Raw genomic sequence first — 15,020 nt, 5'->3', positions numbered from 1 at the left:
TAACTTCGACAACGAGATGACGAATCGTCTCGAAAACGAGTCGAAGGGAATCAACTTTGGTTTCTTCGAGAACAGAAGTGTTTCTTTACTTTTTTTCGTTTTATATATATATATATATATAAAACATATCTTTTTTCTTTTCACTCGAATTTGATCGATGACGTTTCTCTAAAGTATATAATATATATAATAATGTCACACATATGTACATATGTATATATATATGTATTTATATATATATATATAGGTATATAAGTATGACGTATAAAATACACTTTGGTACTTTCTCATCGCTAGGCGGGTGCCGATGGTGAATGTATAAGAAGCATAGCCTATTGCTGCGGGTAATATGTAATGTATAATGCGGCGGAAAGTAGAAGCGAATGTTTGTAATAAACCAACGAGCCAATCAGCGTACAGCTCCTGCGTCCAGCCTCCTCGTGATCGCTCTTCCTGTTCTTCGCGAGACATCGATCGAACGACACACTTTCTGACTTCCCATTTTTCTTTTTCTTTTTTTTTTCTTTCTTTTTTTCTTTGTTCCCTTGTTGTTCTCATCTTATTACTCTTCTTAAACATTGTCACTTGTCTTCCAGTTAATCATCGTTGAAACTGAAACTTTTATTATATTCCGACTTTTGAACCCGTTCAATTTTCGAAATTCCAAATATTCACGACGAGCAGACGTGTATATCAGCGAATAATAATAGCACGAGATCAGAAATCATGGATGATAATAGATTAAGACTTTTTATGGAAGATCTGTCTTTTTTTTTATTTTCGATTTTCTGGATATTTCGAGCCGAAGGAGAACGACACAGGACGGACAGAATCGGCGTGGTTCGCTCGAGTCTCGTGAAAACGGGACCCCAAAGGTGGTCTTCGAGGCGGGTTCGACGAGACGATCGCGAATCCCGAGCGGACGCGAGCTCGCGCATTCGTCAGGGCGGGTTACCTTAAAAATAAGGTCGCTTTTGCTGAAACCGGACTTCTTTTTACTCATATTGTCAGAGCTTAGGCGCCCCCTCCGCTCAGTGCGTTTTTTTTGTAGGTTCTGCAATATCTAGAAACAAAAGAAAGCGGGACATAGCAAGACGTAGTAAGAAAAGGGCCAGGTTATCAAGAGATTCGATAATAAAGAGGTGGAGAAAGAGAGTGAAAGAAAAAGAGAGAAAGAGAGAGAGAAAGGTACATATATAGATAGAGACATAGGAGAGGGAAAGAGAGAGAGAGACACAGAGAGAGAGAAAGACAGAGATTAGAAAACGAAAGAACGTAAGAAGACAGAGAAAGGAAGTAAAAAATAAACTTCGTCGAAATGGTGGTGGTGAAAAAACTGATTAATTTTTTTTTTTCTTTTTTTTTTTCTTATGGAATATTTAAAAATAGACAGAAATAGAGATAGAGAGATAGATATATATATACACATATAAATAGTTAAATTTAGCAGAGAGAGAGAAAAAGAGAGAGAGAGAGAGACAGACAGACAGACAGAGAGGGAATAGAAAACAGAAGGAGCAAGATCGGTTTAAGGCGACAGGAGACAGTTTCGAGTCGAGTTTCTTGTTCTTTATTTCTTTCTTTTCCTTTTCTGTTTTATATAACATTTCTGTTTTTCTTTCTTTTCATCCTTCCTTGTCTATTCCACTCTTTCCTTTCCTTTCATTCTCAAATTTCGTTCTTTCCTCCGTTTGTTGTTCTCTCGTTAAAACCAAAAACTTTCTGCGCACAAAAGAGCACTTTTGTTTTCGAAAAGAGGGACAGTAGAAAGACGATGTTTCCTAAAAAAAAAAAGACACGTAACATCTCCATTTTCGCTTAATTTAATCGATTCGAATTTGCGCGCCAATCGTGATCCGTATCGATTGACGAGAACAACGAGCGCATTCTTTTACTTTTTTTTTTTTCCAAATTTATTCATCAGAACTATGACGCTATATATAAATTCGTCGAGGTGTAATAGATTTTTCTCGGTTGTTGCGTGCACGCATCATTCCATCCGGTTTCGTGAATGGTTATATCGATCGAGGTTAAATCCACGCACGTGGAGCGGATAAAATAAATTTCTGATCGTCCATCCTCTTCTCGTACGCTGGTTCATCGTGTAATATCATCGATTAGAAAAGGAGGAGGAGATAAATAAATAAATAAATAATCGTGTTATAATTAGAACGTGGGTGTTTTTTTGTGTTCATTCGTTCGTTCGTTCGTTTATATATATTGTATTCTGGCATGTGTCCTTTACTTCTTTTTATTACTTATATTTTTAATACACTTGTATATTTTTCCATTTTTTTTTTTTTTGTTTATTGTGATCGATGGTACATGTATTATATAACCGTATATCTGGGGTGCAAGACGCGATAATGGATTGGCGCATAAATGTGAATCAAAAAGTATGGTGTGGAGAACAAATGATGCACAAATTGACCGTAAACAGCACATAATAGTAATAATAATAATAATAATAATAGTAATAATAATAATAATAATAATAATAATGAAAATAATAGTAACAAGAATGATAATAATAAGAACAAGAATAAATACGTAATGATAGTAGATAAGAAGATAAAATTTAATGATAACATGAGTTAAAGAGAAGTAAGAGAACCAAGAAGCCATTCGTTAGTATCAAAGCTTTCGTTGCAGCAATCGCGCCAAGCGTGAAGCCGCAGTTTCTTATCAAAGCTCGTAATAAAAGGCTCGAGAGATTGATTTTTATTTTCTTTTCTTTTCTTTTTTCCTTTTTTTTTTTTTTCATTTTATTTTTCTTAGCGAGTTAGTAGCTGTATGATGTATAAAATCAAGAAGAGTTTAAAAGTTCAATCGGGAGATCGTCTTTGCGACGAAGAGAGAATATCGATGTTTTTTTGGTATCTTTTCCTTTTTTTTTTTTTTTCGTCTCATCGATCGTGGATCAACTTCATTTTTTCAATAAAGTTCAAAGGTGTTTCGATAATAATAAAAAAAAAAAAAGTAAAAATTCGGTGGATAATGCTGAGAGAAAATAAAAAAAGTGTACAAGTATCGATACCTTCTGCTACAGGGAATAAAGGGATCTAGTAAAAGGTGGAAGGATAATAAAAATTCAAACTAGTTGTGTTCAAGTTCATCTCTTCTCGAATAAATTTCTGGATTTTTCTCTTCCTCCATCCAATTTAATCGGATTCCATCTCATCGTCAAATGTTTGTAAATAGAGAACGTATATAATGCTAAATAAAAAATCAACGATTATTAATTGATCAAATTGAATTGTCATTCCACGATCAATTAAATTCAAATCACATTTTATTTTCTTGTAATTCAGTTTTACATTTGTGCATTGTACAGAGTGTTTATCAAAGTTTTCGTGACTGATGATGTTTCTCGATTCGCGACGACACCCGTGAAGAATAAAAAAGAAATCAGGGCGCAGAAGAAACGTGTATAAAATCATAAAAAAGAAAAGAATCATGTGAAAAATGTGAAAACAAGAAAACGAAGAAAAATTAAACGATATCGATATCCAATGATCGATTATTATTAGGTCTGATGAGATCTGTTCCTGTTTCTTCGCCCCTATTAATCGCGATAGTTTGAAAATAGACGGGTTTAAATCGTTTGCAGAAAATTGCAGAAACAATGCTCGTTGTGTTCCTTCGTCAGATTGTGTCTGGACGAAATGAAAATGAACGAATGGGAAGGAGAGTTTCGCGAATCTCTCGCAATTTATCACTCCTCTGCGACAGCTATGATTAATCGCTTTCTAAGATCCATTTCGGTCAGGGTTTTCGAGGTGGCGCTTCGACTGGTTGAGAATTCCGTACACCACGATCGGTAGTGACCTCTAGGGGATCGAGTTTGAACCGATATTCACAAAGATCGGGGAAAACCGGGATATTTTTAGAGTATCGATCTCGATGAAATGGATATCGAAGGAAAAATGTACCTGGTTCTTTAATTTTTTCGCACTGAATATTATCTGAAATAAAAAAAGTTTCGCAATTTTTCATCGCAATTTTCGGAAATTTTCCGATTCTTCAAAAGAATTGTTTATTAATTATTTTATGCTTCTTTTTCAAAGCAAAATTTTTTTTCGCAAAGATGCGAAATCAACGAGATATTTCGTGTACAATCATGAAGGAGAATCATGTCTGATTTGAACTCGATTCATTTATCATCTACTCTACTACGTTCTCACAACAGAAATTTCGGTAAAACAACGAGGGACCTACCATGATTAAATTCACAGGCTCGATACATAGATAATAAATAAAGTTTCTCTTAAAACAACAGATTTGCAAGAACAAATGAATTGGGACAAGTTGAACAATTGGGTGTTAGAACGAAAGACACAAATATCGATCGATTGGAATAGTCACGTTCACTATTAACAACAATCACTAAATCAATCAGCAAAATTAAAATAATAATTATCATCGATTATCATCAGATCACCGATATTTGATAATTATGATGTTTTAAATGATTTTTCATTTATTAAAATTTAAAGCCAACAGCAATTAACATTTTGATTATTGATTGATCGATGGCCATAACGTTTATAAACATTTATTACATATTTATATATATAAAATATGAATATATAATGTTATTTGCAAATTATTCACTTCATACGATATAATCATCGAATATAATCATTTCAATATTTAAAATTTGATCAATTGAGCGTGACTACACCGCATATTTTTATCGCCAAACACTTTTTTAGACGAATTAAAATCGATCGAATGAAAATTACACTACTGGGAAACTGGGTTCGACGACGTCGTCGTGTCTGTCCATCGTTTTCTTCTTCCACTTAAAAAAAAACAGAGCACAACAATTTTCAATGGGAGGAAGGCCAACGAAATTCAAACAATTCGAGTAGGATACCAAAATGGACGACGAGGGGGATCAAGGGATATAAAATACGTTTGAAACGTTTGAAATAAATCAGGCATCTAAAACGACACAAAAACAGCAAGCAAAACGCAAACGGGGAGGGAGAACGAGACGATGGATCAAAGAGAAAAAAAATTCGTCTGGGGTATCAAAGAGGGATAGTGGGTTGACTGACTCTTGGGAAGATGTATATATATATGTATGCGTATACACGATGAGGGGAGAGGGAAGGGAGGGAATAAAACGTAGGAACACACACTGAACACGGGCACATTGCCAAAAAATGTCGAGCAAATAGGGTTAATATACACCTAACACTCACAGGCAGACCTACGGTCAATCCAACCAACTTTCTCGTCTGTAGAGCAGCCATGTGGATAGCGCGTCGTGTCGAATACCTCAGATTCCCCTATTGTCCCCTGGTCCTTTTGTTCGAGATTGGTTCGAAATTTTTCTTTCATTATTATCCTTTAGCTCTTTCTTTTTCTCTCTCTCTCTCTCTCCTTTTCACCATTTTTTCTCTCTTTCTTTTTTTTCGAAAGAAATTTTTCCCATTCACCAATAAAAATTAGGAGGATCCTTCATTCCTAATCATCATCGCGTTCTTATTATAGTGTAATAATAAGTATCACACCATATTCATGGCGTACCATGCGCAGTCATACCTCTGCTATCACAATTATACGTGCACACGCCCCTCTCTTTCTCTCTCTCTCTATTTTGCTCATTGCTCGTCGGAGTTTATTGCAAAACTCGTCGTTTCCGCAACGAAACATTTAATGAACATATCGGTCCATACACACGATCGATATACATGCACACCTCGTGTAATGTGGTGAATGGAAAAATTTCGTTATGCGATTGGGACGAAGAGACGTGGCGATGATTAAGGATGAAGAATATCAATATCGTCGGGATAATTTCTTCGTTTGATCATTCTGTTCCCGGTATTCGACACGACTCTGTGACTATACAATAAAAAAAAAAAAGAAAAAAGAAATGAAACGCATATTAGTATAACCTAATCGGTCTCGAAATCGCATCTCTCCAACAAGACCCGACAAGAAATAAAAATATACATGTCACATCAAAAAAATTTTTTTCACAAGGATCACTGAGCTGATCGATGGTTAAAAACACACGGATGTTTAAAATTCTATTTTGGATGTAATATGTTATACGTATGTTCGTATTTTCAATTCAAAGTTACGATTCATTTCATTTAGTGAACCGTGGAGTTTAACGCTTCACGCGATCCGTGTGACACTTTTGCATTGTACATATGTATATCGAGTGCTACGGATACTAATGGAGGCTAGCCGGATCAAGAGCTTTGTTTCACTTGTAGATTGAAACATAAGCAAGAAGTCAACGTCCAAAGGTTGATTCTTTGATTTTAGTAGAAATTTCTCACGGTTTGCCTCTCCACGCTTTCTACCAGTTCATCAGTTCGAATCATCACAGTGGCAATCCTCCGATTATGATTTTACATAATTTAAAATTTCGTATACTATTGGTAAACATTGGTCGCACATGTCAAGAAATCTGTCACGATGCAATACACAGACACAGAAACGAACAGAACGAAATTTTCTATCCTCTATAATAATAATATATATTTCATTAGTCATGTCACACTTCTATGCCATCGTGCAACAACATCGATTTCTAAGGAACGAACGATCTCTAAAGAAAAATAAAAAGAAAGAAAACAGACAGAGAGAGAGAGAGAGAAAACAGAGAACAATAAACGAACGAAACGAAAGAAACCAAAGAAAGATAAATCAAAAAAAAAAAAATAATAAATCAATCGATCACGATACAGCCACGCTGCGTAAGAAAGCTCTTGATCGGCATCGCTTTCTTTCAAAGAAATATATCTAATAAATTTCCAAATATACCGTGTGTACCATTTGTATGTATGTCCGTATGTATCATTATCAGGCGTGGTGTATAGTGTATCAAAACGTATCATTGGATACTCAATATTGAACAAAACAAATAAAAAAAAAAAAAAAGAAAAATCCAAAAAAAAAAAATACAATAAAAAAAAATAAAAAAAAGATATGATCACACGGCAAGACTATGCACTCGTTCTCTCTATATATATATATATAGGAAACTTCCAAACCAAACGACAACGATAATCAATCGAAAAAACGGTCATAATAAACATCGTAACGATAATCAATAATCAACCGTATAACAAAAATGTAATATATATATGTATATATATATATAAGTAGATATAATAATAATGATCATCTAACGTATATATATATATGTATATATGTATTTATATTTATACGTAGAAACATTAAGTTTTAAATTAACGAACGCTTGAATCAAGAAAGGGCATTTGGCCTTGGTTTCGGGGTTACTAGGCAGGCACACCTTGCTGGTTCGGTCTGGTTGGGGCGGTGTCGCCCGACGCTCGTAGTGCCTCTCCGGCTGTTGATAAAGGGGGATCTGTAAACCCATTCGGAAACGTGTTCTCGCAATATGCCTACTACTTTCATTTTTTTAATTTTTTTTTTTTGTATTTGTATTTCTTTTTTGTTGATTTTGTTTTTTTTGTGCCTTTGTTTGTTAATTGTTTCTTTTTTTTTTTTTTACTATCGTTGTTTCTTTTCTTTTCTTTTCTTTGGAATGATGTCTTTTTGTGTTCTTGGTTGTGTCAAGGAGAGTTTTTCTTGACGAGTTTTTGTCATTAGATGAGATGTAGATGTGATTTTTGTCGTTGTTTTTGTCGTAACTTTTTTTTCGATGGATGGGTTTCGAATTGGTCGCAGCATTTAGTTCAAGACTAAACTTTGATTTTAACAACAAATTTAAAAGTAAAATTGATTGTTTAGAATTAATTGTATTGGGAAGTAAATTTGTTTAATATTTCGTTATTGAAGTAAATTTGTGCGTGTCTTTTGGTTAAATAATTATAAGTATGGAAACTGAAGATTATTCTGTGAATGATCAATTGATTTTGAAAATACAATGATAGCAAATTCGTTTTAGAAATTGCAATGTTGATTTGGTTCATAGTAGTCTAGTCTTGAATCAATGCCGTGATATTCAAGATTCGCAGTAAGTAATTGTATCATTGTATAGTCAGTGGTTAAACAAATATAATTGAAATTCTGTAAAGAATTTACAAATCAGTTCAAAAAATGTAACTATTTAAACTAATGATCCAGTTTCGAACAAGTTCCACGATTTTATATATAAACATCATTTCTAAATTATTAAGATTCATATTTATTATAAAGAAGATATTTTCAAATTTTCATATTTAAAATATTGAAAAATCGATCATGATATCAAAAAATTTGAAAATTCTACAAAAAAAAATTATTAAAAATTATATTAAAACAAAAATTATAAATTGAAATTGAACAACGTAACATTTCAACTCAAAAATCCATCTACAACGAATTTCATTAATTTCATTGATTAGAAGTTTTCTTTCTTTTTTTTTAAAGTAATAAATAAAGTATGAGAATATCGAATACGATCGTGAACTCATCGTGGCTGGACCATATCCTGCGAATCAGAGCTCTAAATCTGGACTTAATCCCCAGAGTATTGGACCGTTGTTGTAAATCAGCTTTAAGTACGCCCAAGTGTGTCGTGTATCATTAGACGTGCTGTTTTTAGCTGATCCACTGATGCTGCTTCAGACCAAGATACACAGAATCCTTCGTGGAAACGTTTTTCTCTTCTGCGGGAATAAATCCACGAAATGGTATGATTTCCAAGAAAACGACAAGTCGAAACAATATATCATACGGTTACGTGGAACCTTTGCTATTTTTGGAAAATTAACAGAAATGCAAATACGTCGAGTATTAATCCAAGAAATTCTGAGAATCTTTTGATGGAATGATAATGTAACTCTTTAATTTGCATATTTGGATCACGATTAATAAAACGATAATTTAAGTTATTTAATTTCAGAATATTTTTCATCTTTTTTTATTTCATCCGAATTTTATATCGAAATAAAATATTCTAAAATTAAGCAATCTAAATTAAATCATCTTCATAATCTATGATCCAACTATATAAGCATATATCAGTCGAGAATTAAGGACATCTGTAGGAAAAAAATTCTCAAATTTTTCTTTCTAATCCTCGAATATTTGTATGAGAATTAATGAGCACTCTCTTCAACAGATCAATTTAAATTTCTCTTTCGAATTTATGTTAATTTCCTTTACTACAGATGTACCCCAAATTGTTAAATGACGCGGATAATGAATCTAACATCTCAATTATTCGAATCTTTTTTAAATTGTCGAAGATGAATATTTGATTTGATCACCGATTTCACGGTCAGCCGAACCATGCTCAGCAATTTACCAAGTTCTTATTACTGCTCGTTTCGAAACGAATTTGCGAATCGATTCAGCCGAGATAATCGAAGACGATTTGATTTTAATACGGTGACGAAGGACGTTAATTAAGAAAATTACCGGTCCCTCCTTTCCTCGATTTTCCACCTTGAAACTGATCCCAATTTGAGCCTTCATTGAGTTTCGTAACGGATGATCTTAATAATTCTCTAGATAGCTTTCCACCGCTACGAGATTTAACGACATCAGAGATATCATGTATCTTTAATTTTGTTAAGGAAGCAAATTAGAATTTAATGAAAATAAATTTTATACAGAATGGATTGTAATTCTTATTACATCAACAAGAATAAGTCGAACGATTCTCAAAAGAAAAAAGAAAAACTTTAATCAATTATTATCAGCTGTTATTTATATCTATATTCCTATGTAACTTCATTTAATATTCTAGAAAATCTTTAAACGATATTGCAAAGCGGCAAAATTTCAAAAATTTAAATAACTCCAATTATCTTCGAAATATAAAATTAAAACTACACGAATCTCTTTAACATCCAAACGATTAAAAAAAAAAAAAAAATGAAAAGAGAAAAAAAAAATCGTCTGAGACTGAGAATGATTAATTAGATCGATGATCGAACCAACGCTCGCGAATCTGGCTCTCGTCGAACAGAATGGAAAAAAGATAGGAGATAGAAAACAAAAGCAGAGGGAGGCAACAAGAGCGTTCTTCAAAGCGCAAGTAAACACATTCACAGAGTGTGGATAATTACGTGGTGGCAAGAAAATAAGATTGCTCTCGAGATGATTGGACGGAAAGCCTGATTGATTCGTTGGTCTGTTCGCTGCGCCATGGCTCATCGCTTATAGGCAAGACACAATCAAATTGATACAGAAAAAAGGAAAATCTTGAAAAAATCATGAATGCAAAATATCAACGTGTTCTCTGAAGACAAATCGAAATAAAATTATACGAAACAAGATAAGAAAGGATAAAACAATTAAGAGCAAATCCTTGGTTTAGATGCTTCGAAATATCCCCTTTAGATAACCTCTCACCGATTTCCTTCACAAATGCTATCCCCTTCCAATTCAACAATTACGTTATGAAATATAGCATAATTTTTTCCCTATCATCTATCCGCCCAACGAAGAAAAATGACTCGTTTCTCAATGATCATTGATCAGCATGGAAGTTTCGCATTCTTCTTGTGCTCACTTATCGATTTTGTTCGTTGTAATGTTTGTCGTAGAACCGAATTTCTTGTAACGTGTAAACGTGTGGCCTGTTACGATAAATATATTCGTAAGAAATTTTTAGAAGGCATCGAAACAAGTGTAAAAAAAACAAGTCCGATAATACGTATCCTCTTCAGTTAAGATTATTCATGTGTTTCATGCAAATGAGGGAACAGAAAAAAAAAAAAAAACAGAACTCACTGTGAACGATAACCCGGGTTCCGTGTCACACCAAGATCCGATCGAACGGATTGAAGAGGATGCTTCCTCGACCTATTTCTCATCGACAAGGAGGGAACAATCCCATCGAAAACGATTCTCTCTCTCTTGTCCAGATCTTACACGGTTTAAGATAATCGCATCGAACGATCGAGTCGTTGCGCATAGAATACCATGGATCACGAAAGATCGAGTCAAATTCGAAACAGAATTTCGGAAAAATTCGAATAGGATCAAGTGATATTTAGTAGTAATAATCGAACACGATTGATTCAATTCTCGATCCGATCGTTGCTCTCGAATCGATTCTGGGCACAGACACGAGCGAACGACCCTTCGGCTGACTTCGGTCGACTTCGTTAATGATCGGATGTCGGTTCGAAGACTCGTTCGTTAAGACTCGATTATAAAGTATTTGGATTCCGATTTCACCTGATCTCGCCCGAATTTTCCCGATTTATTCCGAAACTCGAATCCTCCATGTTGCAACGATCCCATACATACTTTTAATAACAAGGATATTCCGCTCGAAAGAGGAAACTACTTACCTATAACTAATGAGATACGATCAGTTGGTGAAACATCCTCTCGAGAATTGATCGGAAAAACGCACTCGAGGAACCATCGCTGATGGAGAATATCAATGATACACGGCCTCTCATGCACGTATGTGTCGTGTATATTTCCATATATATATATACTTGAACTTTATGCGCGATGCTTGTATGTGAATGCTTGTGTATCGGGATAATTTTTTTTCTTTTTTGTGTGTGAAATAAAAGAAAAAAATAAAATTGGAAAGTAACAGGAGGAGGATCGATCGAGGATAGACGATGGCGATAGAAAGGCTGTTAAGAGTTATTTGAGATGATTGGAGAAATTTTATCTTTGTCTTTGTTACTTAAGATTGGAAGATCTCGAGAGAATTATTGGAAATCTCGGTTATAAATTTATCGTCTTGGAAGAATCGGAAGTTTAAAGTTTCTGTGGAAAGCAATTGTGCAAGTTCGAGCGTTCGGGTAAATATAATTATATAAATAAAATGGTACTACTTAAGCAAAGTTTTTGAACGTTTCGATTAAGAGATGTGAAAGCCCGTATCTTTTTAATCTCCATATATTTATAACTTGGATTTATATATTAGACATAAATACCATTGAATAACTATAAAAATTACAAAAAGACACATTATTATTACTTTTTCTCAATCTCGATCTTTGCGAAATTTCCATTTATTAACATTATCTTAGAATTGGCAATTTCAACCATTTATTTTAAAACTTTCATATTAGATGTACCCATTACGCTTAATAGAGAAGAGAAACTAAAGGAAACACTAGAGATTCTCCAATAATATATCACAGATACAGACTTGGCCAGTTAACGAGATAACCCAATTTACTTTTTGTGATTTATTCTCGAAAGTTATTTATATACCCTTAATGGACACTGCACATATAATAATGACCATTCGAGGGTTCAACATTCAACGCAATTTTCAACGCAAAATATCCATTATTTATAAAAAAATATTCTCGAAAGCAATCGAAAATTATTGATGTCATTTGCAAAAAAAACAAAAAAAAAATACGCTCTCGAGAGTGATTCAGTAACTTTTCTCTCAAATGAACTCTCTGAATCCTAACATTCATCGCCACGATGAGTAGGGGAATGTAAATAGGTCGATGCACGAGTGGTAAAGGGGGAGTGAGAGAGAGAGATACGGAGGAATTATATGGAGATTTTGTTTCGTAGAGAAGTTGGAACAATAGGAATTGAGTCGCGAGGACAATCGGTATAATAAAATATACATGTCGAGCAGACGGAAAGCGAGACGTGTGTACGTAACGTGTGTGTGCGTGTTCCGAGTATATATTTTGACTTTTCGTGGTGTATTCTCTGCAGTGGTGGAAGATAGACACGCGCGGCCTCGCTGTGTTTTCGTTCTATCTGTTGCCTGACAAAAGAATTAGGGGGAAAAAGAAAAAGGAGAAAAGAAACGGAGGGGGAGGGGGAAAAAAGAAGACAAAAAGATTGACAGGGGGAGAGAGCCTGGACACTGGTCCCGACGAAAATTCGAAAGAAAAAAAAAAAGAGAATCGAAGCTTCTTGTAAATGAGAGACGGCTCACTTCGACATAGAGTGGATAGAGAGATCGATTGGCGGAAAAGAGTTTGTGGGACTGTCCGTGGAAAAAAAAAAAAGAACGAAAAAGGAAATCCACCACTGGCACGAGAGTTTTTTTCTTTTGCACGACTCGATTGGTCGGTCGTATCTCTTTCGTTTCTCGTTTCGTTTTATTTTATTTTATCTTATTGTTATTTTTTTTTTCTTTTCTTACCAAACATACATGGACGACAAGGAACACCTATATCCATGTATAAACGTATCTCGTATATAACATTTATTTCGTCGAAAGACAACGTAAGGATTTGTATATGTATAACGAGCTCCTTTATTTTTTTTTTTTTATTATATATTATTATCATTTACCTTTGGTTTCTCTCTTTTTTTTTTTTTTAATATTTCACATTATGCTTTTACTTTATATTTTATATTATATATAAATATTTTTCTGCGGCAAACGCGGCAGCGATTCTCTGTAATGCAGACAGTTCCAAAAACTGACCGTGAAACATTGAATAAAATAGTATATACGCGTGTAACATATACATATATGTAAAAAAAAAAAAAAAAAGAAATGAAATCACGGGGTGGAAGGGGGAGGGGACCAGCCAGGCCCCCCTATTATCGTCGTAGATTAAAAAAGAAACATTGCAACGAACGGCGACGCAAAGCTGTACAGACAGACAGCGCGGCCAGATAGGGTAGGTTGTATATAAAAGGTATAAAAAATAAATAAATATAGATATATAGATATATATATAGAGACAAAGTCAGTCACTTTTTGAAACTGACAATAATAAATAATACGACGACGAGACGCTTGGTTTCTTTTTTCTTTTTTTTTTCTTTTTCTTTTTCTTTTTTTTTTCTTTTTTTTTCTTTTTTTTTTTTTTTTCCTCTTTCAAATTTTTACACAAGGATCACACGAGCTGTGGGTATTATTATGAGGTGTATATATATATGTATGTATATATATATATACTATATATATATAAATAGAATACCAAATAAAAAAAAAAAATAGATACGGTGCTTTCGTAGTAAGAAACAGTGGTAAACACTCACATAGACCTCTTCCCATTGCGAGACATACCGCACCAGTCTTGACAACCGTAGTAACCTAACGAGCGACAACAGTTTCGCAAGCCTGAGGATCCTGAGAGCACGGCCAGCATGCAGGATCTGGAAGGACTCGCTAAAGTCCTGAAACTGACGATTGAAAACGATTATTCCGTGGGAATCTCGCCCCATACGCGGGCCCATTAACGCGCTGCGTTAGTGAATTGAATCTCAGGTTAGCGCTCATTCAAAGAGGGATTGAGGGCGGCTTAAACCGAGCTTAATTTGTCTTGTCTGGTGGATTCCGGTGAAAATTATACCACGTTTTCAAGCGGAATTAATTTAATTTGAGTAGATATTTCTGGAAATTTTCTTGAGAGGAAAGGAAAAAAAAATATTATATTCCGAGAAATAATGTAATTGATTTTAAATTTAAATTTAAAAGATATTTATTATTAAATTTAAAAGATATTTATAAATAAAAAGATATCTTTTTATTTTTAAATACTGTATAATAAGAAACAGAGATTGGAAAGGTAAATTCAATTTAAACCGCTCTCATTTTTGAGGATTTAATCGCATTCTTCTTACATCGCTATTAATGTTTCTCAATGGCATTCTCAATTAGATTCATTAAGAAATTGAGATTAAAATTAAATAAAAAAATAATGTGGACAATTAAAAGGATAATCTTCAACAGAATGAAATAGAAGTATTCTACCATTCTGAAAATAAATATTTTGTTTTTAATAAGCGTTATTATTCATGCATTTTAAATGTAAAAAAAATACTCATTAAAATATCCAAATGATCTTCGAATAAGCTTTTTTAAACATTTTTTCAACTGACATTAAAATATTTATAAATAACTTTCGAACGATTATAGACATCTTTCAAATAATTTAAAAATCAAGGATCTTTTAAATGACTTTGAAAAATCACTTTTAAAAGATATTTGCAAATATTCATATTAAATTCTTATATAATTTACATTTGTTAGGTAAAATATTTCAATTGATAAACAATCTTAAACAAAATAATTTTTAAAAAATTTCAATAAAAGATTAATGTTACATCGTGAATTTTTTATTTTAATTTCTCAATTGAAAATAAATTTTTCTCGAAGCGAACAGTTGAAA

At 33.5% G+C, this 15,020-nt stretch overlaps 1 protein-coding gene across 14 annotated transcripts in view; it reads right to left on the bottom strand.

The window, feature by feature from the left end:
• Positions 1-15,020, bottom strand: part of Amih (hyperpolarization-activated ion channel) — a 180,512-nt gene that overhangs the window by 16,394 nt on the left and 149,098 nt on the right. For 5 of the 14 annotated variants that reach the window (XM_026442017.1, XM_026442011.1, XM_016913293.2 and 2 more), the window contains 3 exons: positions 13,888-14,031; positions 7,283-7,357; positions 956-1,063 (listed from right to left, as the gene is read on the bottom strand). In XM_026442017.1, coding sequence (XP_026297802.1) covers positions 956-1,063; positions 7,283-7,357; positions 13,888-14,031 — 327 coding nt within the window. 14 annotated transcript variants of the gene reach the window in all.

The sequence above is a fragment of the Apis mellifera genome, linkage group LG8 (genome assembly GCF_003254395.2).
Source record: "Apis mellifera strain DH4 linkage group LG8, Amel_HAv3.1, whole genome shotgun sequence".
Lineage (NCBI taxonomy): Eukaryota > Metazoa > Arthropoda > Insecta > Hymenoptera > Apidae > Apis > Apis mellifera.
The sequence above is the reverse complement of the archived record's forward strand: the minus strand, read 5'-3'. Positions and strand labels throughout refer to the sequence as shown.